Source organism: Salvelinus fontinalis, chromosome 11 (genome assembly GCF_029448725.1).
Source record: "Salvelinus fontinalis isolate EN_2023a chromosome 11, ASM2944872v1, whole genome shotgun sequence".
NCBI classification, from domain to species: Eukaryota; Metazoa; Chordata; class Actinopteri; order Salmoniformes; family Salmonidae; genus Salvelinus; species Salvelinus fontinalis.
Genome location: NC_074675.1, coordinates 21,914,242 through 21,939,549, shown reverse-complemented (window position 1 = coordinate 21,939,549; position 25,308 = coordinate 21,914,242). Strand labels below are relative to the sequence as shown.

The following is a 25,308-nucleotide window of genomic DNA, read 5'->3' as shown; positions in this document are numbered from 1 at the left end:
CCTACAGGTGGGAGTAGCTGCTCTTTTTCTCTCTCAATCTCTTTCGTTCTTTGTCAACCTTTCTCTGCCCCCCTTTTTTGTCTCTCATCCTCTGATTTGTTCTGTTTTGATTTTGACCCCTAGTGTCGCAGTGCTGTTTTGGGATCTGAGAGTGATCCTGGTGACATGTCTGTCTAATCACACTGTACAGGCTAGCATGATTGCTATGTAAGGTTGCTTCAGTACATAGTCGACTCAGAATAAGATGGTACGTTAGTAGCAGCATGTTTTTTTTGGCGCAGCACTATTAAGAGAAAGACTGATCGAAGGCTGTGGAGTAAAGTAATACCACGTAAGGTTCCATTAATATGTGTGTAGCTTCTAGCATGAAGTCAACCACTGAGTTATGACTGGTGTGTGACAGGACGTTGTACCGTAGTAGTTGTATGGAGACGAGTGTTGTGATGTGGGTAGTCATTTATAATGGATGTTAGTTCCACAGGCTGTGGAGCTGTGTTTCTTTACTGTAATTGACGTTCCCATAGACAATAAGTACCATGAGCGGTGAGCCTACGCACAACAACAGACAGTGGTCTAGTGAAGGGTAAACACTGTTTCTACACCTTTTTTGTTGTTGCTTTTATCCACCTTTTTGCTGGGGAAAAAATGGCATTGAAAATATGGGGAGCGTTACTTAACTCACCGCGAATGCCGATCAGCCACCTATTTTTATCACTGATGTTAGTTTTGACAACAGTCACCTCAGCATTGATCTACAGTATGGCAGTGTTTGCCCTACCATTCCTTATCATTTGTATAAGGGCGGTGGATCCCCTCACTTAGCTCTGTTGCTCCCGAACAAAGAGTATGGCTTCTATTGTTTTCAACTGACAACTCTGATTCCCAGATGGACTGGATCTTGCTCATCTCGTCGTCTCTTCCAGTACTTTAACGTCTTCAGGCTGCAGGGTGAATATTGAAAAAACTGGAAAATATGTGCACATTTTCAAACGGTCTCTTAAGAAATTTTTGATTTTACAATATGCATATATTTACTACTATTGGATAGATAACAGTCTATAGTTTCTAAAAACGTTTGAATTATTTCTCTAAGTGGAACAGAACTATTTTTACAGCCATTTTCCCAGCCGAATTGAGATTTCCAAAATGCGATGTGTCTCTTTAAGACCTTGTCTATACAAGGTCATGACACTTAGGACCGTAGAAACACGTCATACGCCTTCATCTGGGTGTAATGCGGAAGTGAGAGTTGAAAGGAGTCGAATATCTCTTCCATGGACTGAATACCACATCTTCTTGTGAGACCTGCGCAGTTTAATTTTTTTTCCGGGCGCGAGGCAGAATCTGGACTCGGCTCCTGGAATCCGCTCGTTAAAGGTGAATATGACCTCTGCCTACGATATTATTTGATACATGTCACAAAATCATCCTAAAGTATGTTTTTTCAATATACTTTAATTATATTATTGCAATTTATTCTGGACTTTAGATGTCATGCGACGGAAGAATTATTTGAAGAAAGACAGATTAGCGCCGCACGGCCGTTGTGCTTGCTAACCAAAGAGGGAAATATTTCGTTCTGGAACCCAACTAAAGACTTTACTGGACAATGGACCCCGTTACAACATTCTGATGGAAGATCAACAAAGATAAGGACCCAATTTGGGATGCTTTTTCATATATCTGTCGAACTGTGCTATGCTAGCGCTTGACTAGAATCAATGCTGCCGTATGCTAGCTAATGTTGTAAGCTAATATAACGATATATTGTGTTTTCGCTGTAAAACACTTCAAAAATCGGAAATATTGGCTCTATTCACACGATATTTGTCTTTCATTAGCTATCCACCATATGTTTTTCTGAAATGTTTTATGAGGTGTAATTAGTAGTTGACGTTGGTGTCTGTATTTTCTCTGGCTACTCCCGTCTGATTTCAGACTGTAGCTATGCTGTAGCAATGATGGGAGCAGTAATGTAAAACTGATTTATAGCTAAAATATGCACATTTAATGAACAAAACATAGATTTATTGTGTAACATGTTATAGGACTGTCATCTGAGGTAGTTTTTTCTAGGTTCTTTAGGTTGGTTTTAGGTTATTTAGGTTGGCTTGTGCATGCTACTTGAATCATAATTCATACATCATAATCATAATCATACGTGTCTGTCCACTTTTGTATTTGGTGGTGAGCTAACATAAATATATGTGGTGTTTTCTCTGTAAAACATTTAAAAAATCGGACATGTTGGCTGGATTGACAAGATGTTTATCTTTCAAATGCTGTATTGGACTTGTTAATGTGTGAAAGTTAAATATTTTTAAAAAATAGCTTTTGAATTTCGCGCCCTGCACATGAGCTGGATGTTGTCATATTTGTACCGACGTCGGGAGAGCCCGCCTAACAGGTTAAAATTTATTTTTATTTTTTATATTGCAAATTGATTGTGGCTTCTATAAATGTATTTGTCTGCGTAATTTCCAATCCCCCATATTTTATATGTCCTTGTTTTCCATGAAAACATACATGAAATGAGTTGCAAAATGAATAGGAAATATAGTCAAGACGTTGACAAGGTTATAATGATTTTTAATTGAAAGAATTGTGTCCTTTGAACTTTGCTTTTGTCAAGAAACACACACACACACACTACCATTCAAAAGTTTGGGGTCACTTAGAAATGTCCTTGTTTTCCATGAAAACATACATGAAATTAGTTGCAAAATGAATAGGAAATATAGTCAAGACGTTGACAAGTTTATGATTTTTAATTGAAAGAATTGTGTCCTTCGAACTTTGCTTTTGTCAAAGAATCCTCCATTTGCAGCAATTACAGCCTTGTAGAAGATTGAAAATTTTTTATGGACAGACGAATCTAAGTCTGAGGTGTTCGGATCACAAAGAAGAACATTTGTGAGACGCAGAAAAAATGAAAATATGCTGGAGGAGTGCGTGACGCCCGCTGTCAAGCATGGTGATGGCAATGTGATGGTCTGGGGGTGCTTTGGTGGTGGTAAAATGGGAGATTTGTACAGGGTAAAAGGGATCTTGAAGAAGGAAGGCTGTCACTCCATTTTGCAATGCCATGCCATACCCTGTGGACAGTGCTTAATTGGAGCCAATTTCCTCCTACAACAGGACAATGACCCAAAGCACAGCTCCAAACTGCAGTAACTATTTAGGGAAGAAGCAGTCAGCTGGTATTCTGTCTATAATGGAGTGGCCAGCACAGTCACCGGATCTCAACGCTATCGAGCTGTTGTGGGAGCAGCTTGACTGTATGGCACGTAAGAAGTGCCCATCAAGCCAATCCAACTTGTGGGAGGTGCTTCAGGAAGCACGGGGTGAAATCTCTTCAGATCACCTCAACAAATTGACAACTAGACAACTACTTTTGAATCCGGTGTCGTTTTGTGTATCAGTTCATGTTCGTTAACCATGTGCCTCCAGTCTGTGAGAGGAGCTGCCCTCTCTCTCCCAGTATTCATGAGGCTCTGTGGTTGTGTGTGCAGGGACAAAAGGTGAGCAGGAACACAGGGCTGAGCTCCGGCGTGGGGCTAAGAGGAGGCATGGTCTGCCCAGTCACCCGATGACACCTGACACTACTGGAGTCAGCCAGGCGAGGAGAGAGGGAAGGAGGGAAAGTGGTCAGTAAGAAAAGAAGAGGATGAGCGAGACAAAGGAAAAAGTGAGGAAACGAGAAAGAAACAGGACGTTAGTGAAACAATTACCAGAGTCTCCTCTCGTCTGTCAGGTGTGTATTGACTAGTGACCAGCCTCTTAGCACCTTGATCACTCTGTAACCTCTGTGGCTCTGCTCAGGGTACAGGGCAGAGCAGTGAAAGGAGCCAAGTGGGACAATGTAAGAGGATCACGATCTCATCCCGTGATTATCATTCTGTACTGCAGTCTGCAGGGGTTGAAATTGTATCACAGCACAGCAGCTACCAGAATAACAGTTATTATTCTGAAACGGCCCCTTGTAAAGATGTGACAATGTGATCTGGAACATCTCAAAGGTTTTGGGTTTTTATTTATTTTTTACCAGATTTTGAACAAAGACAAATAGATTCCAGAATACAATTTACATATCTGTCTGTATGTGCATTAACAAAGGGGGTAAAGAAATCTGATGATCATCATCAAATTTTATTGGTCACATACACATGGTTAGCAGATGTTAATGCGAGTGTAGCGAAATGCTTGTGCTTCTAGTTCCGACTATGCAGTAATATCTAACAAGTAATCAAACAAATTCACAACGACTACCTTATACACACACATGTAAAGGGATGAATAGAATATGTACATATAAATGTATGGATGAGCAATGGCGTGCCCCATAGGCAAGATGCAGTAGATGTTATAGAATACAGTATATACATATGAGTAATGTAGGATATGTAAACATTATTAAAGTGGCGTTATTTAAAGTGACTAGTGATACCTTTTATTAAGTCCATTTATTTAAGTGGCCAGAGATTTGAGTCTGTATGTTGGCAGCAGCCTCTCTGTTAGTAATGGCTGTTTAACAGTGTGGGTGGACCAATTCAGTTTGTCCGTGATGTGTACGCCGAGGAACGGGGTGCTCACCCTGCTGTTTCCTGTAGTCCGTGATCATCTCCTTTTTGTTGACGTTGAGTGAGTTTATTTTCCTGACACCACACTCCGAGGGCCCTCACCTCCTCCCTGTAGGCCATCTCGTCATTGTTGGTAAATCAGGCCTACCACTGTTTTTTGTCTTGTGCAAACTTGAAGATTGAGTTGGAAGCGTGCATGGCCACGCAGTCATGGGTGAACAGGGAGTACAGGAGAGGGCTGAGAATGCACCCTTGTGGGGCCCCAGTGTTGAGGATCAGCAGGGTGGAGATGTTTCCTACCTTCACCACCTGGGGGCGGCCCCTCAAACCCAGGGTCTCGAGCTTAATGACGAGTTTGGAGGGTACTATGGTGTTAACTGAGCTGCAGTTAGTGAACAGCATTCTTACATAGGTATTCCTCTTGTCCAGATGGGATAGTGCAGTGTGATGGCAATTGTATCGTTAGTGGACCTATTGGGGCGGTAAGCAAATTTGAGTGGGTCTAGGGTGTCAGGTGGGGTGGAGGTGATATGATCCTTGACTAGTCTCTCAAAACACTTCATGATGACAGAAGTGAGTGCAATGGGGCGATAGTCATTTAGTTCAGATACCTTAGATTTCTTGGACAGCCATCTTGAATAATGGGGACAACAGACTGGGATGTCGATTGTTTGAATATGTCCGTGAACACACCAGCCAGCTGGTCTGCACATGCTCTGAGGACGCGGCTAGGCATGCCTTCTGGGTCGGCAGCCTTGCGAGGGTTAACACATTTAAATGTTTTACTCACGTTGGCCACGAAGATGGAGAGCCCACAGGCTTTGGTAGCGGGCCGTGTCAGTGGCACTGTATTGTTCTCAACGCGAGCAAAGAAGTTGTTTCATTTGTCTGGGAGCAAGAAGTCGATGTCCGCGACTGGGCTGGTTTTCTTTTTGTAATCCATGATTGACTTTAGACCCTGACACATTCGTCTCGAGCTTGAGCCATTGAATTGCGATGATACCAGTCGTGTTTGTGTGTTTTTCAGAAGAGGAGTTGAGGAAGCTACGAGAGGAAACCAATGTGGAGAAGATAAAGGAAGAGCTGGAGAGAGAGAGAGGGAAGAGGCTCGACCTCGAACTGAGGATGAACGAGGTGCTAAAATCCAGGTGTGTGTTGGAGAGAGTGAGGGGAACAATGTGTGTCGTCTCATTCTCTAAGTGTTGCTTGCTTAGAGAACACTTAGTTAGTCACTTCACTCTGTCTGTCTGTGCTGCCTTCAGTGCTGCAACCCTCCACTCCCTGCCTACCATCCTGCCTACCCCAGTGAGTTGTCCTTTGGTGGGGTGGATCACCCTGGGCTGCAGCGGGTATAAATAGCTGCCCCTGCAGCTTGGTTGGCACATGGCAGGGAATTCCTCAAGGACCTGTGTGTGTGTGTGTGCTCACTGTAGTGTTTGTGTATGTGTCATAACCAAAATCACGCGCTTCTATATCAGAGCGCAGAGCATGGCGCAGCAGTTATGTTAGTCTTGGGACGTTCACTTCTGTGTCCCAAAACTATCTTTTTGGTATTTGTTTCATTAGTCCATTGTTGATGTAGTCCCAAACATGTTTTGCATGTCAACAATCAAGTTTAACATATATATATATATATATATATATATATATATATATATATATATATATGTTAAACTTGATTGTAGAAGATTGAACATTTTTTATGGACAGACGAATCTAAGTCTGAGGTGTTCGGATCACAAAGAAGAACATTTGTGAGACGCAGAAAAAATGAAAATATGCTGGAGGAGTGCAGCATATATATATATATATATGCTGCAAATACCAAAATAGTGTTTTTGGGTGGAATTTTCCTTTAAGTAAAGCTTCGGGTTCATCCAGTCTACTCCATGTGGAATGTCTCCTTGGCCTTACAGTAAGGTCCACAAGGCATGAAGACACATTACACATCAAATAACCAAAATCTTAGGGTGCATTAAGCTCATGAATGTTTGTTTACATAGTGTTGCAAAGACTCACTCTTTCTGTCTTTCTCCTCTCTTTTTCTACACTTCTATCAGTTTGGAAGACTCGCCGCCACAGCCTGCCCGTAAACCCCCGTCTCCAACGCCTGCTGCCAATGGCAAAGACACAGGTAAGCAAGGCAGAAAGTGGACTATGACGAAACACCTATGACTGCTGATTAGTATACACCAAGAACCCCTACCTTTACTGTTTATGGAATTGAAGAGACCGGATTGATACTGCTCACACCTATCCCAGTCCTTCAGCTCTGCAAAGGCTGAAAAGGATAAGGGAATAATCTGTAGAAAAGTCACTAAAATCAGATGCCAGTTTCGGTATTTAACGTGCTAAGCTTTCAAGCTTTGGGTCAGAAGAAACCTTTGTCAGAAACAGCAGTAACTCTCATAGATCACTGAAATAAAAGGGTTTGTAGGGCCACAGGGCAGCTAGGGACTGAGAGACTGTGGGATTCAGGAGTCAGGTTGAAGCCAGTGGGACTGTAGAGCTGAAGGGAAAAGGACAGGAGACAGAACAGGGGGAGGAACTGACATTTGCTCTGACACTTTAAGGACTGGGATATGTGGATGTGTGTGTTTTACAGTGGGGGTGTGTAGGGATGACTATTCTTGGAAGACTGTAATAACCCCGTGTGGGGGGGGGGGGGGGGGGGATTCAGGATGGTGGAGAATCTATTTTCTCCATGGGGGATTTCACATATGTGACTCACCACCAGGATTCGATCTTATGTAGCACAATTTGAAATGGTGTTTTTTAGCTACAAAATGTCATACACTGCATTTTTGAGGAACAATGGGAAAGTAATTCTGCTTTGAAAGTTAATAAACTTGTAAACACACTTTTGAGAAAATGGCCGTTGAATGTTTTTGTATCGATTGAAGAGCTCCTCTTTGTCTTCACCCATTCAGCATTGTTCACACCCTCTTAAGCTTTGGCCCCACCCATCTCGTTTTGCTTTCTGAGCAATCAGAGCACACAATTGATGCTCTGTCCAATGATTTGCTTACCTCTGGATAACATGAAAACAGCCTAACCAGCTCTGCTGGCAATAATTTCATTATGCTTTTTTGCCGACGTTTACTGACACCGGCCATATTCAACACGTGTTGTACACTTTAGCTTAAGACATGTACAGTTGAAGTCGGAAGTTTACATACACCGTAGCCAAATACATTTATACTCAGTTTTTCACAATTCCTGACATTTAATCCTCGTAAAAAATCCCTATCTTAGGTCAGTTAGGATCACCACTTTATTTTAAGAATGTGAAATGTCAGAATGATAGTAGAGAGAAGGATTTATTTAAGCTTTTATTTCTTTCATCACATTCCCAGTGGGTCAGAAGTTTACATACACTCAATTAGTATTTGGTAGCATTGCCTTTAAATTGTTTAACTTGAGTCAAACGTTTTGGGTAACCTTCCACAAGCCTCTCACAATAAATTGGGTGAATTTTGACCCATTCCTCCTGACTGAGCTGGTGTAACTGAGTCAGGTTTGTAGGCCTCCCTGCTCACACATGCTTTTTCAGTTCTGCTGACAAATGTTCTATGGGATTGAGGTCAGGGCTTTGTGATGGCCACTCGAATACCTTGACTTTGTCCTTAAGCCATTTTGCCACAACTTTGGAAGTATGATTGGGATCATTGTCCATTTGGAAGACCCATTTGCGATCAAGCTTTAACTTCCTGACTGATGTCTGGAGATATTGCTTCAATATATCCACATAATTTCCCTCATCATGATGTCATCTATTTTGTGAAGTGCACCAGTCCCTCCTGCAGCAAAGCACCCCCACAGCATCATGCTGCCACCCCCGTGCTTCATGGTTGGGATGGTGTTCTTCGGCTTGCAAGCTTCCCCTTTTTTCACGCGCGCGCGCACACACACACACACACACACACACACACACACACACACACACACACACACACACACACACACACACACACACACACACACACACACACACACACACACAGGCTTGTCCTTAATCCCTTGAGTCAATGCAGAATACACACACACACCTCAAACTTGGAGATAGGAAGCTAGGAACACAAGCATTTCGCTACAACCCCAATAATATTTGCTACATATGTGTATGTGACCAATAAAATGTTATTTGATGAACAGGTATTCTCATATCTCAATGACTTCAAAACCTCTCTCTGTTTCCCCTCACACACAGTTTCCCCATTCATTTTAAAACTCTAACCCAGCAGTAAGGACAGGCAGCTTTAATAGCAGTGTTTAGTGCAAACCACTTTCTGGGTGCTGAACATCCTCATTAGCAGAGATATTTTAGTGTGCGTGGAGCACAGATTACTGCCAGGCAGCCTGTCTGTCAACAGGCTGGAAGAATACACTGTTTGTGTGCGTGGGTTGGGGGAGAGGAGCTGTTGAAGTATCTCTTGAAAATACATTATTTTAGGGTTCCAGAACCAGTTGTTCGACTAGTAGCTTCAGGTGCTGGTGACACTGGCAAGGGTGTTTATTTTAGGAAATGGGCTAAGTTTTTAATCTAGGCCAGACAGGCCCACAGTGTTAGAGCAGCCTCACCAAATGTAGAATGTGTGTATGTGTGCGTACATGAATTTGTTTCTGTAAGAGAGACACAAGGAGCTCAGTGTGTAATTTAGGTTAATGGGTCTTTGGTATTAACTCTAAATTAAACCAGCTTCTTAACTGGGAGATCTACAGCCCTGTATCTCCTTCTGTACCTGTCTTCATTTCAATAAACAGCTTCAGGTAGTTATAGAAGTTGCCCTTAGGCACAGATCTAGGAACAGAAATGCCAAACCGACAGGGAGGCAAATTCATTGTACTAATTATAAACCTGTGCTGCCTGTAACCTCTCTTCCTGTCTCTCTCTTGTTCTCGCTCTCCCTCTTTCTGTCTTTTGAATGTATGTTTATTTATATTCAGTAACAAGATAAAAGACAAAAGAACATACATGAGTCCTCTTCCAAGTATACAATGACATAAAACACCCACCCAAAAAAAGAAGCCTAATGACAACATGATCTTCAACTCGGCCCCTCCAGACAAAGAGAAGCCGCCACAGGGGGAGACCCTGTACTTGCGGGCGTGGAGGTGGCTCTACGACAAGGTGGGGGTCTACATAGAAGACTTCCGCTTCGTCCCGGAGGAGAACACTGTGGAGGCGGAGGAACCGCTAAGTGCTAAAAGGTACATCGTTGTGGTCCTACGATGTGTTGTCAAAACCATAGAAATAGAATGAATGGGTCCACCCATCATGGAATATTGGTTTTGAATGGCGATATCTGTTCTTGTAATATTATTTCTATGTACTGAACGAGGTGGTGAAAACAGCAGTCACATTGAAAGGCTGTTGTAGTAGTCATTATCTGAACATTGTGTATTTGTTGCACCCCTCATTGACAGTATGCTACCACTCACAGAAACAGTAGTCTTCTACCCTAACCTTAATGGTAGTGATGGGAATTCTATACAGACACAAGACATCTGGACATTCTGTATACGTTGCACATCACTGCATGAGCAACATGACCAGGGTGGTTTTCAGTAGGAAGTAAGCCATTTTAAAACGGTGTGAAACCATGTAACACTCACAGAAACATTAGTGTGATGTTAAGACATTTGATTGGCTGGTAGGCCCTTCCTGTCTGGGTTTAATAGGAGGTTGTGTAAGGCAGATTAGCCACAGGGAGTGAATACAATGTCTGTGCCCTCTGGTGGTGGTTTGACCACACTACAACTCCCTGCAGCCATTGACTGAGGCTATAGACATTGCCCTCGGTGCACTGATTTAGGATCAGCTTCACTATCCCCCAATTCTAACCTTTACCATTAGGGGGTAAACTCCTAATGGTGACATATGAGATGCAACTCATATGTCATGCTCCTCTTTACTCCACTTGAAGCTAGCTGGGTTCAGTCTAGGACTTGGCTCATTTTCCTGCTAAGCGCAGATCAGATTGTGACCTTAGGCAGGAGGCTACTGTAAACACACGCATACATACACAGTTTGAAGTGCACACGGATTGGATAAAAGTTGGCAGCGCAGGTAGAAAGTTCTAGAAATAAAGGATGCACTGTATTGTAGCTGACCTTGTGGAGAATGGAGAGAACAGAGAAATAGATTGAGCTCTTCATTCTTCCCTCCTCGCCGCTGTGTGACTCATGAACAGAATGATCAGTGGGTTGAGGTGTTGCCACCTCCGCTAAGCAGGAAGCATTTCGCTCTTTTAGTAGATGTTTGAGAATTCTGTTCCCCCACGGTGTGGTGTCTGTGTAAAGGGCATGCTAAAGTTCATGTTTCATCTACCATTGTGTGTCCCTCTCTCTCTCTCCAGGCTAACAGAAAACATGAGGCGACTCAGTGAGTATTTATCGATTTAATACCCACTCAGAACTTTCTGCCATTGAGCTACTGTTGTCAGATATTGTTGTAATGTGACAATAGGTTGATGACTGACTTTTGTTTTTTTTCCAGAGCGAGGAGCCAGACCGGTAACGAACTTCATGAGGAACCTCTCAGCCTTATCCAACTGGCACTCAGTATACACCTCAGCTATTTCCTTCATAGTGAGTACAATTGCTCCTATCTGTCTTTTTCAAGGGATATATGCGAGTCGTGTCCAAATCATCTAAAAGTAACTTCATTGAGCTACACAATTAATTTGAGGAACTTTAGGATGATTTGGACATGAAGTGCGAAAAATGCTAATATCGGTACCATTGACTTGCATTGGAGTTGTGCCACAAATGTAATAAGTTAGCATTTGGAAACATGGCCAGGCAAACAAAACCAAAGCATGGATTTCTGTCATACCATGTCCATAGACTGCTTACAGGGTAAGGAAACTAATATATAACTTGGGTGAACTATCCCTTTAGTGAGCTGTCCTGTATAAGTTTGACTAGTTAAATAAAGGTTAATTAATAAAAAATAGAAAAGTACTACTGTAAACATTATCTCAAGGCTTTGACACATGCTATTCTATAGAGATATCGACCAAATGTCTAATCTAATGCTTGTCTCTTCAAGTTCCTCTCATTCAATGTCCCAAATCTCCCACTATATTCAGTAGCGCGCGCTTGTCATTTGGAAGACTTGTATATTAAATCTGATTGTGGGAAATATGATGTAGGCTAGGTAGTGTATATAATGATGAATGTCACTTGTGTTTACTCCTGTCTCAGATATACATGAATGCTGCGTGGCATGGCTGGGCCATCCCCATGTTCCTCTTCTTGGCCATCCTGAGGCTCTCCTTGAATTACCTCATTGCTAAGTAAGACAAGCATACTACACACACACACCCACACCCACACACAAATTGCCATTTATTGGTGATAATGAGTGATGCAACTACACTGTACTGTACATTCATTTTTATTTATTGATGATGATGAGTGATGCAGCTACACTGAACCAGAGTATATGAGCGGAGCTGGAGCGAGTAGTGGAGCGTGCCCATTTTAACTGGAGCGAGTAGTGGAGCGTGCCCATTTTGACTGGAGCGAGTAGTGGAGCGTGCCCATTTTGACTGGAGCGAGTAGTGGAGCGTGCCCATTTTGACTGGAGCGAGTAGTGGAGCGTGCCCATTTTGACTGGAGCGAGTAGTGGAGCGTGCCCATTTTGACTGGAGCGAGTAGTGGAGCGTGCCCATTTTAACTGGAGCGAGTAGTGGAGCGTGCCCATTTTGACTGGAGCGAGTAGTGGAGCGTGCCCATTTTGACTGGAGCGAGTAGTGGAGCGTGCCCATTTTAACTGGAGCGAGTAGTGGAGCGTGCCCATTTTGACTGGAGCGTGGAGCGAAATTCCCAAAGGCTGGAGCGTCGGCCTTTTCACCCGCTCCAATTTTGCTCCAGCAGCGCTCACTTCATGAGCTCAGGGCATGCCCACCCTAGCATGCATTTGTAGTTTACTTGTGTGCTGCTATAGCCCCTTGCTTTAGCTACTGAAATGGTATTCACTAAATATTTTCATAAAGAAACTGATAAAACACACAGATGCTAAATCAAGGTGCGCTGATGTAGTGTCCACAACTAAAGAATCATTGTGGAATCTGAAAAGACATGTATCCAAAAAGCATGATGGTGTACTTACTACGTGCACATGCTAAAATTAGGGAGTGAGGTGTGTGTGTAACAAAGTGTGTCATTGTAGCAAAGTATTTATAAACAAAACATTTGATCTCTTAAACTTTTTGTTCATTTTCATTCTATTACCTATACAATAGGCCAAAATTGATTTTGAACCAATATTATTTTTATTTATTTAATTAGGCAAGTCGGTTCTTCATTGTAAATTCTTATTTACAATGACAGCCTACCCCGGCCAAACCCGGCCAATGCTGGGCCAATTGTGCGCTGCCCTATGGGACTCCCAATCACGGCCGGAAGTGATGCAGCTTGGATTCGAACCAGAGACTGTAGTGACGCCCAATAGGCCTGGAATATTCCCACGTTCAAGCAGCTTTCCGTTTTGATTGGGTTATTTAGCCTAAAAACCTTTAGGCCTACATATAGAAAAATAAAAAAAACAACTCTGCATCTCTGCCCAGCCTGGCAAGAGTGGCCAAAAGGGTGTTCAGCATCCCCAGTGGCTCTGCAAGTGTGGAGAGAATATTCTCCGCTGCTGGCCAGCTCTCCAGGCACCATCGCATGAGCCTGAAGCCACAGACTGGCCAAACTCGTGTTTCTAAAAATGTATTCAAAAAATGTATTCAAAGGCACTAAGAAGCCTTTTTTCATTTAAATGGTATAAGTAAGTCACAATTTATAGACTAATGATTTAAATCCAACAAAATGTTTAAATGCTGAGCACTTTATGTCCCTACCAGCCTATTGTGTAGCACTCGCAAATGCTTCACAATGTATTTATTTGTAGGCTATAGCCTTGAAATATAACGGCCTATTATTAGCCGTTCCTTCTTAGGCTCCCTGTCTGACTCCTGACCTATTTAGTGTTTTATATGCTGGGTAATATGACATGTTAGCCTATTTTGAAATTGTTTGCTTCTTACATTCACCTTTTTGATGTTTATTCAAATACTTTTAATTCAAATCCTTATGGTTTGGTTTCAATACCCTAAAAACCAATTGGTAGGTCCAGATAGTCACAAAAACAGGTGGGTGTTGGTTAAATTTGAATGAATGGAGCTTATTTGGAGCGGTTTTTAGTGGAGCGGTGAGCGGGATTTCCAACTGCTCAACGCGGCTCACATGCTCTGCACTGAACAAAATATAAACGCAACATGCAACAATTTCACGAACATCCCAAACATGCTCAATGGGTGACATGTCTGAGTATGCAGGCCATGGAAGAAACGGGGACATTTTCAGCTTCCAGTCAAGGTGGTACAGATCCTTGCGACATGGGGCTGTGCATTATCATGCTGAAATTAGGTGATGGTGGCGGTTGAATGGCTCAATAATGGGCCTCGGGATCTCATCACGGTATCTCTGTGCATTCAAATTGCTGTCGATAAAATACAATTGTGTTCGTTGTCCGTAGCTTATGCCTGCTCCTACCATAACCCCACCGCCACCATGGCGCGCTCAGTTCACAACGTTGACATCAGCAAACCGCTCGTCAACACAACGCCATACACGCTGTCTGCCCGGTACTGTTGAAACCAGGATTAATCCGGGAAGAGCACACTTCTCCAGCGTGCCAGTGGCCATCGAAGTTGAGCATTTGCCCACTGAAGTCGGTTACGACGCCAAACTGCAGTTAGGTCAAGACCCTGGTGAGGACGAGGAGCACGCAGATGAGCTTCCCTGAGAAGGTTTCTGACAGTTTGTGCAGTAATTCTTTGGTTGTGCATACCCAGTTTCATCAGCTGTCCGGGTGGCTGGTCTCAGACGATCCTGCAGGTGGTGTGGAGGTCCTGGTCTGGCGTGGTTACACGTGATCTGCGGTTGTAAGGCCGGTTAGACGTACTACCAAATTCTCCAAAAGGACGTTGGAGGCGGCTTATGGTAGAGAAATTAAGATGAAATTCTCTGGCAACAGCTTGGACATTCGTGCAGTCAGCTTGCCAATTGCATGCTTGCTCAAAACTTGAGACATCTGTGGCATTGTGTTGTGACAAAACTGCACATTTTTAGAGCAGCCTTTTATTGTCCTCAGCACAAGGTGCACCTGCGTAATGATCATGCTGTTTAATCTGTGTCTTGATATGCCGACCTGTCAGGTGTATATAGATTATCTTGGCAAAGGAGAAATGCTCACTAATAGGGATGTAAACAAATGTGTGTACAATATTTGAAAGAAATTTGCTTTTTTTTGTATATGTACAATTTTAAGTGACATTATTTCAGCTCATGAAACAGGGGACCAACACTTTTACATGTTTATTTTTATTCATACTTACCAAGTTGGGATCAATAAATTCATACTATGCTCTATTACATGTAATTACACTGTACCTATTTATTTAATGTGGGGCAACTCATTTTCACAGAGTCCTTTTTAGAGCAGGGATGGACAACTTTGATTGGAGTGGGGGCCACTAAAGATCTGAACTCATCGTGGGGGACCGCAGTGGCTCGCAGGTCTCTGTACCCTCATCCATACCCACACATGCAGTCAGAGCCATCCCTAGTCTTTTAGGGGACCCTAAGCAAAACTTTGTAACCCTCCCCGCACCTTGCGAACAAAACATTTTAGGCGGCCCTATTGACAGCAGAGGGAAAATTGAAGTTGCAGATTTAATTTCCTGCAATTCTACTCATTTTGCCATTGGGTGGAGAGAGAGAATTGCATGAATTCTGAGTGACTTATAAAATCAATGGGTGCCCCCCTGTCGGTAATTCAACAATGATTACTATAAGTGTAGATAGCTGGCTGCTAGACTAACTTGCCAATCTAAAAAAATATTTAAGTGAATTCTGAGTGACTGACTGATGCACAACCAAATGTTGTGTATTCTATTATTCTAACTCTCAACAGTGAGTTGAGACCCCGACTGAGTTCTAAAAAAAGGAATTGAAATTGATCCGCAGGTGCGGGCCACCAGTTGTCCATCCCTGCTTTAGAGTTTTGACATCTTTACATTTATTTTGATCTCTTCCCTTTTTTTCCTTTTCAGAGGTTGGAGGATTCAGTGGAGCATTGTGCCGGATATTACGGATCCTATAGTAAGAGACCTCCCATTTTCACATGACTTCCTCTGACCTCACAGGAAGCAGCCTGTCGTATTTCCTACCTTTTTTGGAATGGAATGAGCTGATTTAATTTTGGGTTTGTTTCATGTAGGAACCGTCAAAGGATGACTTGACTGTGTCTGAAAAGTTCCAGTTAGTGCTTGACGTTGCACAAAAAGCCCAGGTACAGTAGTAGTGAACACACACATACACAAGCACGCGTACATACACGCAAAAACACCACATTCTGACATTGTGTGTTTCGTAAAAGTCATTTTGTTGGGCTTTTTTTACAGAACCTTTTTGGTAAGATGGCGGATGTTTTGGAGAAAATAAAGAAGTAAGTAAGAAATGGCTGTTTCACTGTCTTACCGTTCTATTCTCTTTCTCTAAGTTGGACTGAATAGTTGATCAAACGGTTTCCCTCTCGCTATCGCCCTCTCTGTGTGTGTGTGTGTGTGTGTGTGTGTGTGTGTGTGTGTGTGTGTGTGTTCAGCCTGTTCATGTGGGTGCAGCCTGAGATCACTCAGAAGCTCTACATCAGCCTGTGGGTTGCCTTTCTCTCCTCCTGCATACTGCCCTTTAAACTCGTGGGCTTCATGATTGGTGAGTACACGCACACACAATCATACACACACTGCTGTAGCCCTCACACACACACACTGAGTGAAATGCTATGGTTATGTAACATTCAATATAAAAACACCACTTTATTCTCTTTGCTGCTTGGGGGCATTGTCTCTTGGCACAATTTTTGTTCCTCTCTAAAGCAATTGGTCTTCTACTGTGTGTTCCCTGTTGGTGGCTGTGGAGGCTTTAAGAGGAAAGAGACTGACTGAGCCATTTAGTTTACAGCAGACACACGTTTTATGAAATACATAAAACATGTAGATAAAAAAAGTATACCAACATATGTTTTGGTACAATCATTGTACTTTTACAACATTACTGTCAACTTTTAAAAAAACAAAAAAAATGTATATGACATTTTTTCCCTCTCGCTCTCAGGACTGTATGCAGGGATCAAATTCTTCATCATAGACTTCTTGTTTAAGAGCTGTCCCAAGCTGAGGGACAAATATGACACACCTCACATCGACTGGAACAACCTACCAACTGATCCACAGCTGAAGGAGAGGACCAACGCTACAATGTCCCGACGGGTGAGAACACGCACTTATGAATGCATACACAGACCCACATATCCACACACACGTACACAGCATATACGGTATACAATAACACACAGGCTGTCATCTGACAACTTAAAAAAATAACTTCACCCCATAGAGAAAGGAACCAATTCTTTATCCAACCCAAACTTCCCTAAAATTGACCTTTATCCAAATGCTAAATAACTAAACCCCAAAGTAGCTATTACAACTGAAGGATAGATTTTTTCGTTTTTTATAATTTTTGTAACTTACCAACGTTGTAATTGATTTTATCTTATGATGAGCCTTAACCCTTTTTATTTTGAACCCTTACTTTAAACAAACTTAATTTTCCTCGACACTGTCACCTGAATGTCATGCTCTTTCGTGTGTGTGGTGTGTGTGTGCGAGACTGTGAGTGTTTGCAATGGCTATCTTGGTTTATTTCCTCAGTCAATTGACAGTAATGTTAGTGGTGCTAGATGGGCTTTGCTTTAGTGACTGTCACTATACGTTGTGTTTTGTTTCTCTCTCTCAGCTGTCTGGGTCTGAGAAGGTAGGGACTCTGGTGTGCCTCTGTCCCCTTACGTTACGTAGTGCCTGTGTGTGCCACCAGCTAAAACATGTATATACACTACCGGTCTAAAGTTTTACAACATCTACTCGTTCAAGAGTTTTTCTTTATTTTTACTATTTTCAACATTGTAGAATAATAGTGAAGAGATCAAAACTATGAAATACCACATATGGAATCATGTAGTAACCAAAAAAGTGTTAAACAAATCACCCTTTGCCTTGATGACAGCTTTGCACTCTATTGACGTTGTCTCAACCAACTTCATGAGGTAGTCATCCAAAATGCATTTCAAATAAAAGGTGTGCCTTAAGTTTTTTTGTGGACTACCTCATGAATTTGTGGAATTTCTTTCCTCTTTAATGCGTTTCAGCCAATTAGTTGTGTTGTGACAAGGTAGGGGGTATATAGAAGATAGCCCTATTTGGTCAAAGACCAAAGCATTATTATAGCAAGAACAGCTCAAATAAGAAAAGAGAAATGACAGTCCATCATTACTTTAAGACATGAAGGTCAGTCAATATGGAAAATTTCAAGAACTTTGAAGGTTTTTTCAAGTGCAGTTGCAATAACCATCAAGCGCTATGATGAAACTCTCATGAGGACCGCCACAGGAATGGAAGACCCAGGGCTACCTCTGCTGCAGAGGACAAGTTCAGTGGAGTTACCAGCCTCAGAAATTGCAGTGCAAATAAATGCTTCAGAGTTCAAGTAACAGACACATCTCAACATCAACTGTTCAGAGGAGACTGAATCAGGCCTTCATGGTCGAATTGCTGCAAAGAAACCACTACTAAAGGACACCAATAATAATAAGAGATTTGCTTGGGCCAAGAAACACGAACAATGGATATTAGACTGGTGGAAATTTGTCCTTTGGTCTGGAGTCCAAATTTGAGATTTTTGGTTCCAACCGCTGTGTCTTTGTGAGACGCGGTCTGGGTGAACGGATGTTCTCCGCATGTGTATTTCCCCAGGAGGTGTTATGGTGTGGGGGTGCTTTGCTGGTGACACTGTCTGTAATTTATTTAGAATTCAAGGCACACTTAACCGGCATGACTACCACAGCATTCTGCCGCGATACGCCATCCCATCTGGATTGTGCTTAGTTGGACTATCATCTGTTTTTCAACAGGACAATGACCCAACACACCCCCTGGCTGTGTAAGGGCTATTTGACCAAGAAGGAGAGTGATGAAGTGCTGCATCAGATGACCTGGCCTTCACAATCTCCGACTTCAACCCAATTGAGCTGGTTTGGGATGAGTTGGGCCGCAGAGTGAAGGAAAAGCAGCCAAAAAGTGCTCAGCATATGTGGGAACTCCTTCAAGACTGTTGGAAAAGCATTCCAGGTGAAGCTGGTTGAGAGAATGCCAAGTGTGCAACGCTGTCATCAAGGCAAAGGGTGGCTATTTGAAGAATCTCAAATATAAAATATATTTTGATTTAACACTTTTTTTGTTGTTGGTTACTACATATTTCCTTTTGTGGTATTTCATAGTTTTGATGTCTTCACTATTATTCTACAATGTAGAAAATAGTAAAAATAAACAAAAACCCTTAAATGAGTAGGTGTTCTAAAACTTTTGACCGGTAGTCAGTCTGTCTATGTGTGTGCGCACTGCGTGTGTGTGTGTGGTTCACGACAAACCTCCCAACATTAACTGAGTGTTTGTGAATAAATGGATCAAAAATATCAATGCATGTATCCACTTTTAGTGGGCCATAATGACATAACGTCAAACTCAGTCCAAAAGAGACACTTACTAAGCTTTAATTGAACCAGTCTTAATTGATACAATTATGAATTCATTTGACTTTTTTTTTTTTGAATCCATTTTCACAGACATACTCTGTAGTAACCAGGTGTTCAGTGTGCTGACACAACCCCAAACCAGCACTGTCAAAATCAACTTTAGTGTGACTAGAGTAGGATACACTATTGTCCGGTTTACAGTAGCACCTTTATTTCCCCCATAGTTTACCTCTAGAACACTAAAATGTGTATTCCTTCATATCGATGGTAAGACAATCAGGTAAGGTTAAACTTTCTTGTGATTCCAATTGGTAGTAGGCTTTGTATAACAATCACTCAATTAGAATCATTTACCAGGTGACCCTTGAAAAACAGAGCCAACTAGTGTGTCTGAATTCCCCAACCATGTAACTAAGACTTATTCTACAGCTATTCGAAGACTTCTACTCTATTCTATTTCTATGTAACATTACAAATAATCCCGTCCATCTGCTGGTATAGTTAGGGGCCTGCCTGCCTGCAGCATGAGGGAGTATATTGTACTGTAGCTGTAAATGGCATGGCCATTTATCTGCAGAGCTCCCTACTCTCACTCCCAGCATTACAAGCACTAACTAATCCACTACTATACCATCCTGTCTATACTGTACACTGACCTCTGATTTCCCCCCCCCCCATACCCCTCTGCCTGAAGTGTGCACTCGCTCACCCCCCTTCAGGGATTTAGCCTTCACTAAAAACATTGGATTGGTGGGTGTAAGCATGCATCGGCAAAAGACAGGTGGGAAATGGTCCACTATAATTATATATGAGGGGTAGTGAACCAGTGAACACTTCAGGGCAGAAGAGTAGAGGATACCCTTAGAACACAGATAATTAAATCAATTAAGTTAAATAACAAAATGTCCTCACTTAGAAATGAAACTAACCGAGATGACTACCTACATGTACTGTAAGTGTACTGTGTCTGGGGGGGGGGGGGGGGGGGGGGGGTCGGAACTGCTCTGCGCTTTGCACGAGACCCTCACCCTGAGGCTGATGTTTGATAAGCCGCAAGTTGTTTGCAAGGTTATGTTACGAGGAGTACGTACTCCTACTGTGTACAGATGAATGGCCTCCATCTTATGTTTCCTCTATGTGAGAGGCTGTCTACCAGTTTAGTCTCCGAGAGAATCCATAGTGGAAGACGGCTACAGTAGTGCTCTGTAGTAAAATTCTTCCCCTTCCTCCTCCTCCCCCACCCGCTCCCCAAATCCCCCCCCCCCCCCTCCTCCTCCCACTTCCCCCCCCTCCTCCCCTCTAGATTCAGCCTGTGGTGGCAAGAGGTAGCTTAGCAACCGTCCCGTGCGGTGTAAGCCTGGATGGTGACAGCGCCAGGATTCATAGCACCAAGAAGGGAGCCTTTCATGAGATCTTCAACGTCTCAGAGAATGAGCGCCCTCTACCAGGTCAGAGGACTTAATGCACCTAAAATATTTTTATTTTTAAAAATCTTTTCCCCCTGCTATTTACTTTTTTTTAATGCTTTTGGGGCGCTGTCCATCCGCTTGTAATAACTATTTTTGTGTTTGTGTGTGTCTACAGTGTGTGAGAATGGGTGGAGGTGCTGCCTCATCAACAGAGACCGGAAGATGCCAACCGACTACATTCGAAACGGCATGCTCTACGTTACAGAGAAGCAAGTAGACCTACCTCATCACACTAGCTTGTCTCTTCAAGTACTTAATCTCAATAGCTTTTCACCTCGTGGTCTGCTATTCCTTTTTGGGGTGCTATCTTTACTCTCTAATGTGGGTGTATACAACATGCCACAAAATAGTGCCATTATGTTGCAGATTCTCAGAGCTAGATCCAAGAGCGGATGCTTTGTGCTGACTCGTCTCTCCATCGTTCTATCTCTCCTCCTCTCTCACCATCTGTGTCTTTGTCTCTCAGTTATCTGTGCTTCGAGAGCTCCAGTTCCAAATCGGCCTCATCCAAGAAGAATAAGGTCATTAAGCTGGTGGACATCACAGATATCCAGAAGGTGTCTATCTACACTCGCAGCTAATTCAATATTTTTATCATATTGTTTCTGTGTTTTCTGTGATATCCTGAAATGCATCTTCCAACAACTGATAGATTCATTTCAAAAGAACCTATCATAGTTGTATGCATCTGATACCATCTCTTCTCTGTTCCCAGTACAAAGTGCTGTCTGTCTTACCTGGGTCTGGAATGGGAATCTCCATAGCCACTCCCGCCACACAGAAGGTATGGAAATAAAGACTCATTTGACCATTTATTATCCTTTACATATTTACAAATAATACAATTTATTTGTGGGTTTCTGTGTCTCCTCAGCCTCTGGTGTTTGGTGCCATGATCCATCGAGACGAGGCCTTCGAGGCGATCTTCACCCAGTACATGAAGATCATTACCACCTCCAGGCCACCCTCGGGCAGCCCTGAGCTGTAGCCCTGCTATCCCCATGAACAGAGGGCTAGGCTGGGGTCAGGGCTGGGCCACCTTCCTCTGAACCCTCCCTGGCTGGAGGAAAGACAATTGGGGGGGAAAGTGACAGGACACACACCTCTTCTCCTCCCTCTCTTATTTACAGTGACTGGACAATCTTCTCTTTTATGACTGAGAGGTGTCTGTGCGCGCGTCTGTCTGGAGGTGGGACTTGTAGTCCAATAGGGATGGTGCACACATTCCTGCACTCTTTCTATGTTGGAACGTGGATGAGGGGGATGAAGAAGAAGGGATGGGAGGGACATTTTTAACACGCATCTCATCATAGGAGAAGGAGCTGGCTCTCCTGCCTGCTTGCCTGACTGACAGCTTTAATTCGCTTCAGAGGTGTGTGTGTGTGTGTGTGTGTGTGTGTGCTGCCCAGACAGTGCGTCTCTACTCACCTGTCTTCTCTCTGTCTGTCTCGCAAAGTCAGTGTAACTGTTACTGCTGTTCCTGCACGGAACCGTACAGACAGTATGCCGTACGGTAGCTAGATGTTTGTGTAGAAAACAAAAAGCTGCGAGAAAGTCGAGCCAACTCCTGAACAACGTTCAACATGACACGAAGCCTTTTCCATTAGTTTACATCGTTGCTGTGGATTTTCTGTGGAGACACGCATGCACATTTCAGCAACAAACCGTTTGCTTTCAGGTGTCTTTTCGCATATGACGTGTGTGTGTGTGTTATACTTTCAACACTCACTACTGAACTGTACTGTGTCACGTACAGTAGTGTGGACCTTGGCGATGATGTTCAATGTGAAATGTTTTCAAATGCCTGCCTTTTGAATTCTGCTTATTTCTGTAATAACCAATGGCATGATGAGGAACTGGACTTTGTTAAAGTATGTCCTGGATCTGTGGATTGTGTTATAAAACTAAAGCACACTCACTGTTAGAGAGCCATAACAGACCTAAACCCTGAGTAATGTGTCTAAACTGAAGGTAGATAGTTTAAATGTAACATAACTGGTTCAGTGAACTAAACTTGTGTGCTGAGTATCCCTGAGGCCTAAGTTAATGCCTTGGCTTTAGCCTAGTAGGCCAACACATTCTTAAGGTGCATACTGTAGGTCACATAAACATACTAAGACCCAAAACCTGTGTTACTTCAGTTTTTAGTGACATGATACGGTATAGTAGTACTATAGTAGTTCTACGGTAATACCACTAATACCAACCTGTAGTATTAACACTGGAGTGGTCAGATGTGTACAATATGCTGTCCTGTTAAGAAGTAATTTAACTTGGTTAACTTGACTAGTAACTAGTTAACTCCTGGATGACTTATCTCAGTATTTCAATGCAAATCGAGTCAGTCAACTGGCCTAGTTCTGTAGTATTCATTGACCGCAGGATGAAGTAGACGTTTGAACTGAATATTTGAATGTCACTTTATTATTGTCACCATTTGGGATTTAAAGCTGGTCTTTTATTTCTCAGATAGGTTTGATATGTAGAATTGTAATGAATGCCAAACTAAGTGGACGTGCACACTTTCTGTGTTTTGTAAGATGGCTGGAAGAGTTATTGTGGGTAAATATTTCTCGTTTCTCGTTTACTGCAAATGAGAGAGGAGATTGTACCATGCTCTTCGATCCTTTTTTTTTGCCTCAGCACAACAAGCTAGTCCCCTAAAGCGCGTTCATCTTCCCACACTGTTAACAAGCCCATATAAACTTTGTTAGTTATTGTCTTACAAAACCCAATCTCCAGTTGTGTTACGACTGGATACAAAATATCATTTCTGGAGATTGTCTATTGTCTAAGGAACTCATGATGTTAGTGTGTTGATTGAATGATTGTCTGACTGTACGTTACTGTAGTCTTAATGCTTACCTGGAACCTTTCTTAGTGGATTAGTAACAGCTAACTTTGAGATCTGCATTCAGGGTCTGTCCTAAAAGAAGCATACTGAATGTATTGTGTTACTGCTGTAAACGCTTAGTTACATTGTTTTGTTGCCAAAACGTAATTTCTTTCTTTTACTGCCCGCCATACTCTGCCTACACTGATGTTTACTGAAGGTTGGGTTAAAAACCTTTAATTGATTTTGTTTTTCTTTTGTTTGGATTGTCGGTTTGAGCTCCTAGCCACAGGCGGAGTTATGAAGACCGGACAGATATCTTCCTCTTGCGTTTGAATTACTGTGTCAACTGTCAGCTTTTAAATCGGCTCAGACTGGTCTCAGGACAACCTCTGCTGCTCACCTTCATCCCAACAGCAAACGTAAGCCTGATCTCTGACCTGTTTATAATGCTTTAATAGCTAAAGCTAAAGTTTAGCTCTTCTGTTGAGTTTGTTGTCATGGCAAATACTATACATGTACTGCATAGCGTGGTAATGAAAGTCAGAGGAGTTGGATCAAGCATATAGTAACAGATCTGGGACCAGGCTAACAGTAGATAGACGGTGACATCAGAGAACATTCTAGTCAGATTATATTGCACGTCAATCACGCTGCAAAAAAAACGTCAGTGATCGTTCTAATGGTAGTGGCGTGCAGTACATGGTAAAATCATAATCTTTTAGCTATTTTTGGATCACTCACAGGCCTTCCTTACAGACAGCACGGGTCATCATGGCGACTCCGAGACCTTCTGTCCACTGGTTTCTATTGGTTTTGACTTCTGTGGCTTCGTTGTGTTAACCAAGTATGAGTTGTAACTCAAAATGTAAACATGAGTCAATTACTTCATGATATTCCCATGCAGTATATCACTGCAAAGTTCAATATACTGCAATCATCTGTCAGTTGTGGGTAATTATTTGTCATCTGTGGGTCCGAGGACTAAAATGACGAAAGAGGAATTTCTATACAATAACGTAATCCATTGATTTTTAAAGAGAACAATGTCCATTGTAAAATATGTGGTGTCCATTTTTTTTTAATATAAATAAAAATAATTAAGTATTTGGCCTTCTCTGTATTGTTATCCTTTGTAGTACACCTATAGATAATTATAAGAATGTTAGTCATTCCAAATTAACACGAAGGTACTGTAGTAGGAGATGGTGTGGTCGAGTGCTGACTGCAATTCCCACATTCGGCAACTTGATGTCACTGCAGGACAGATGGATGGAGGCTGATAATGACCCTTTAGACACTAGAGGGCAGTGGCATAAGGTGAATAACTCCCAAAACCTTTTAGAGCCTGCCTGGTTGTATACACAATTCAGTGTGTGTGTGTTATATATATATATATATTTCCAAGGATGTGTGTATATAGATATATATATATATATATATATATATATACATCCTTAGAAATTGCTCCCAAGGAGCAATCTTGGCTGATTTCTTTAGATTTTCCCATGATGTCAAGCAAAGAGGCACTGGGTTTGAAGGTAGGCCTTGAAATACATCTACAGGTACACCTCCAATTGACTCAAGTGATGCAAATTAGCCTATCAGAAACTTCTAAAGCTATGATGTTATTTTCAGGAAGTTTCCAAGCTGTTTAAAGGCACAGTCAATTTAGTGTATGTAAACTTCTGACCCACTGGAATTGTGATACAGTGAATTATAAGTGAAATAATCTGTCTGTAAACAATTGTTGGAAAAATGACTTGTAGCAAAATAGTT

At 42.3% G+C, this 25,308-nt stretch overlaps 1 protein-coding gene across 4 annotated transcripts in view; it reads left to right on the top strand.

Annotated features, from left to right (window-relative positions):
* LOC129865275 (GRAM domain-containing protein 4-like) overlaps window positions 1–24,636 on the top strand; it is a 63,918-nt gene extending 39,282 nt beyond the window's left edge. For 3 of the 4 annotated variants that reach the window (XM_055937918.1, XM_055937921.1, XM_055937920.1), the window contains 17 exons: window positions 5,608–5,728; window positions 6,641–6,714; window positions 9,647–9,791; window positions 10,940–10,965; window positions 11,080–11,171; window positions 11,790–11,881; window positions 15,689–15,737; window positions 15,856–15,927; window positions 16,040–16,083; window positions 16,240–16,349; window positions 16,752–16,906; window positions 17,436–17,453; window positions 20,531–20,675; window positions 20,812–20,905; window positions 21,163–21,253; window positions 21,412–21,480; window positions 21,571–24,636. In XM_055937918.1, the coding sequence (XP_055793893.1) occupies window positions 5,608–5,728; window positions 6,641–6,714; window positions 9,647–9,791; window positions 10,940–10,965; window positions 11,080–11,171; window positions 11,790–11,881; window positions 15,689–15,737; window positions 15,856–15,927; window positions 16,040–16,083; window positions 16,240–16,349; window positions 16,752–16,906; window positions 17,436–17,453; window positions 20,531–20,675; window positions 20,812–20,905; window positions 21,163–21,253; window positions 21,412–21,480; window positions 21,571–21,684 (1,511 nt within the window). In that variant the 3' untranslated portion in view covers window positions 21,685–24,636. The remainder of the gene's footprint in view (window positions 1–5,607; window positions 5,729–6,640; window positions 6,715–9,646; window positions 9,792–10,939; window positions 10,966–11,079; window positions 11,172–11,789; window positions 11,882–15,688; window positions 15,738–15,855; window positions 15,928–16,039; window positions 16,084–16,239; window positions 16,350–16,751; window positions 16,907–17,435; window positions 17,454–20,530; window positions 20,676–20,811; window positions 20,906–21,162; window positions 21,254–21,411; window positions 21,481–21,570) is intronic. The other variant, XM_055937919.1, reaches the window with a different exon arrangement.
* The last annotated feature ends 672 nt before the right edge of the window (window positions 24,637–25,308 follow it).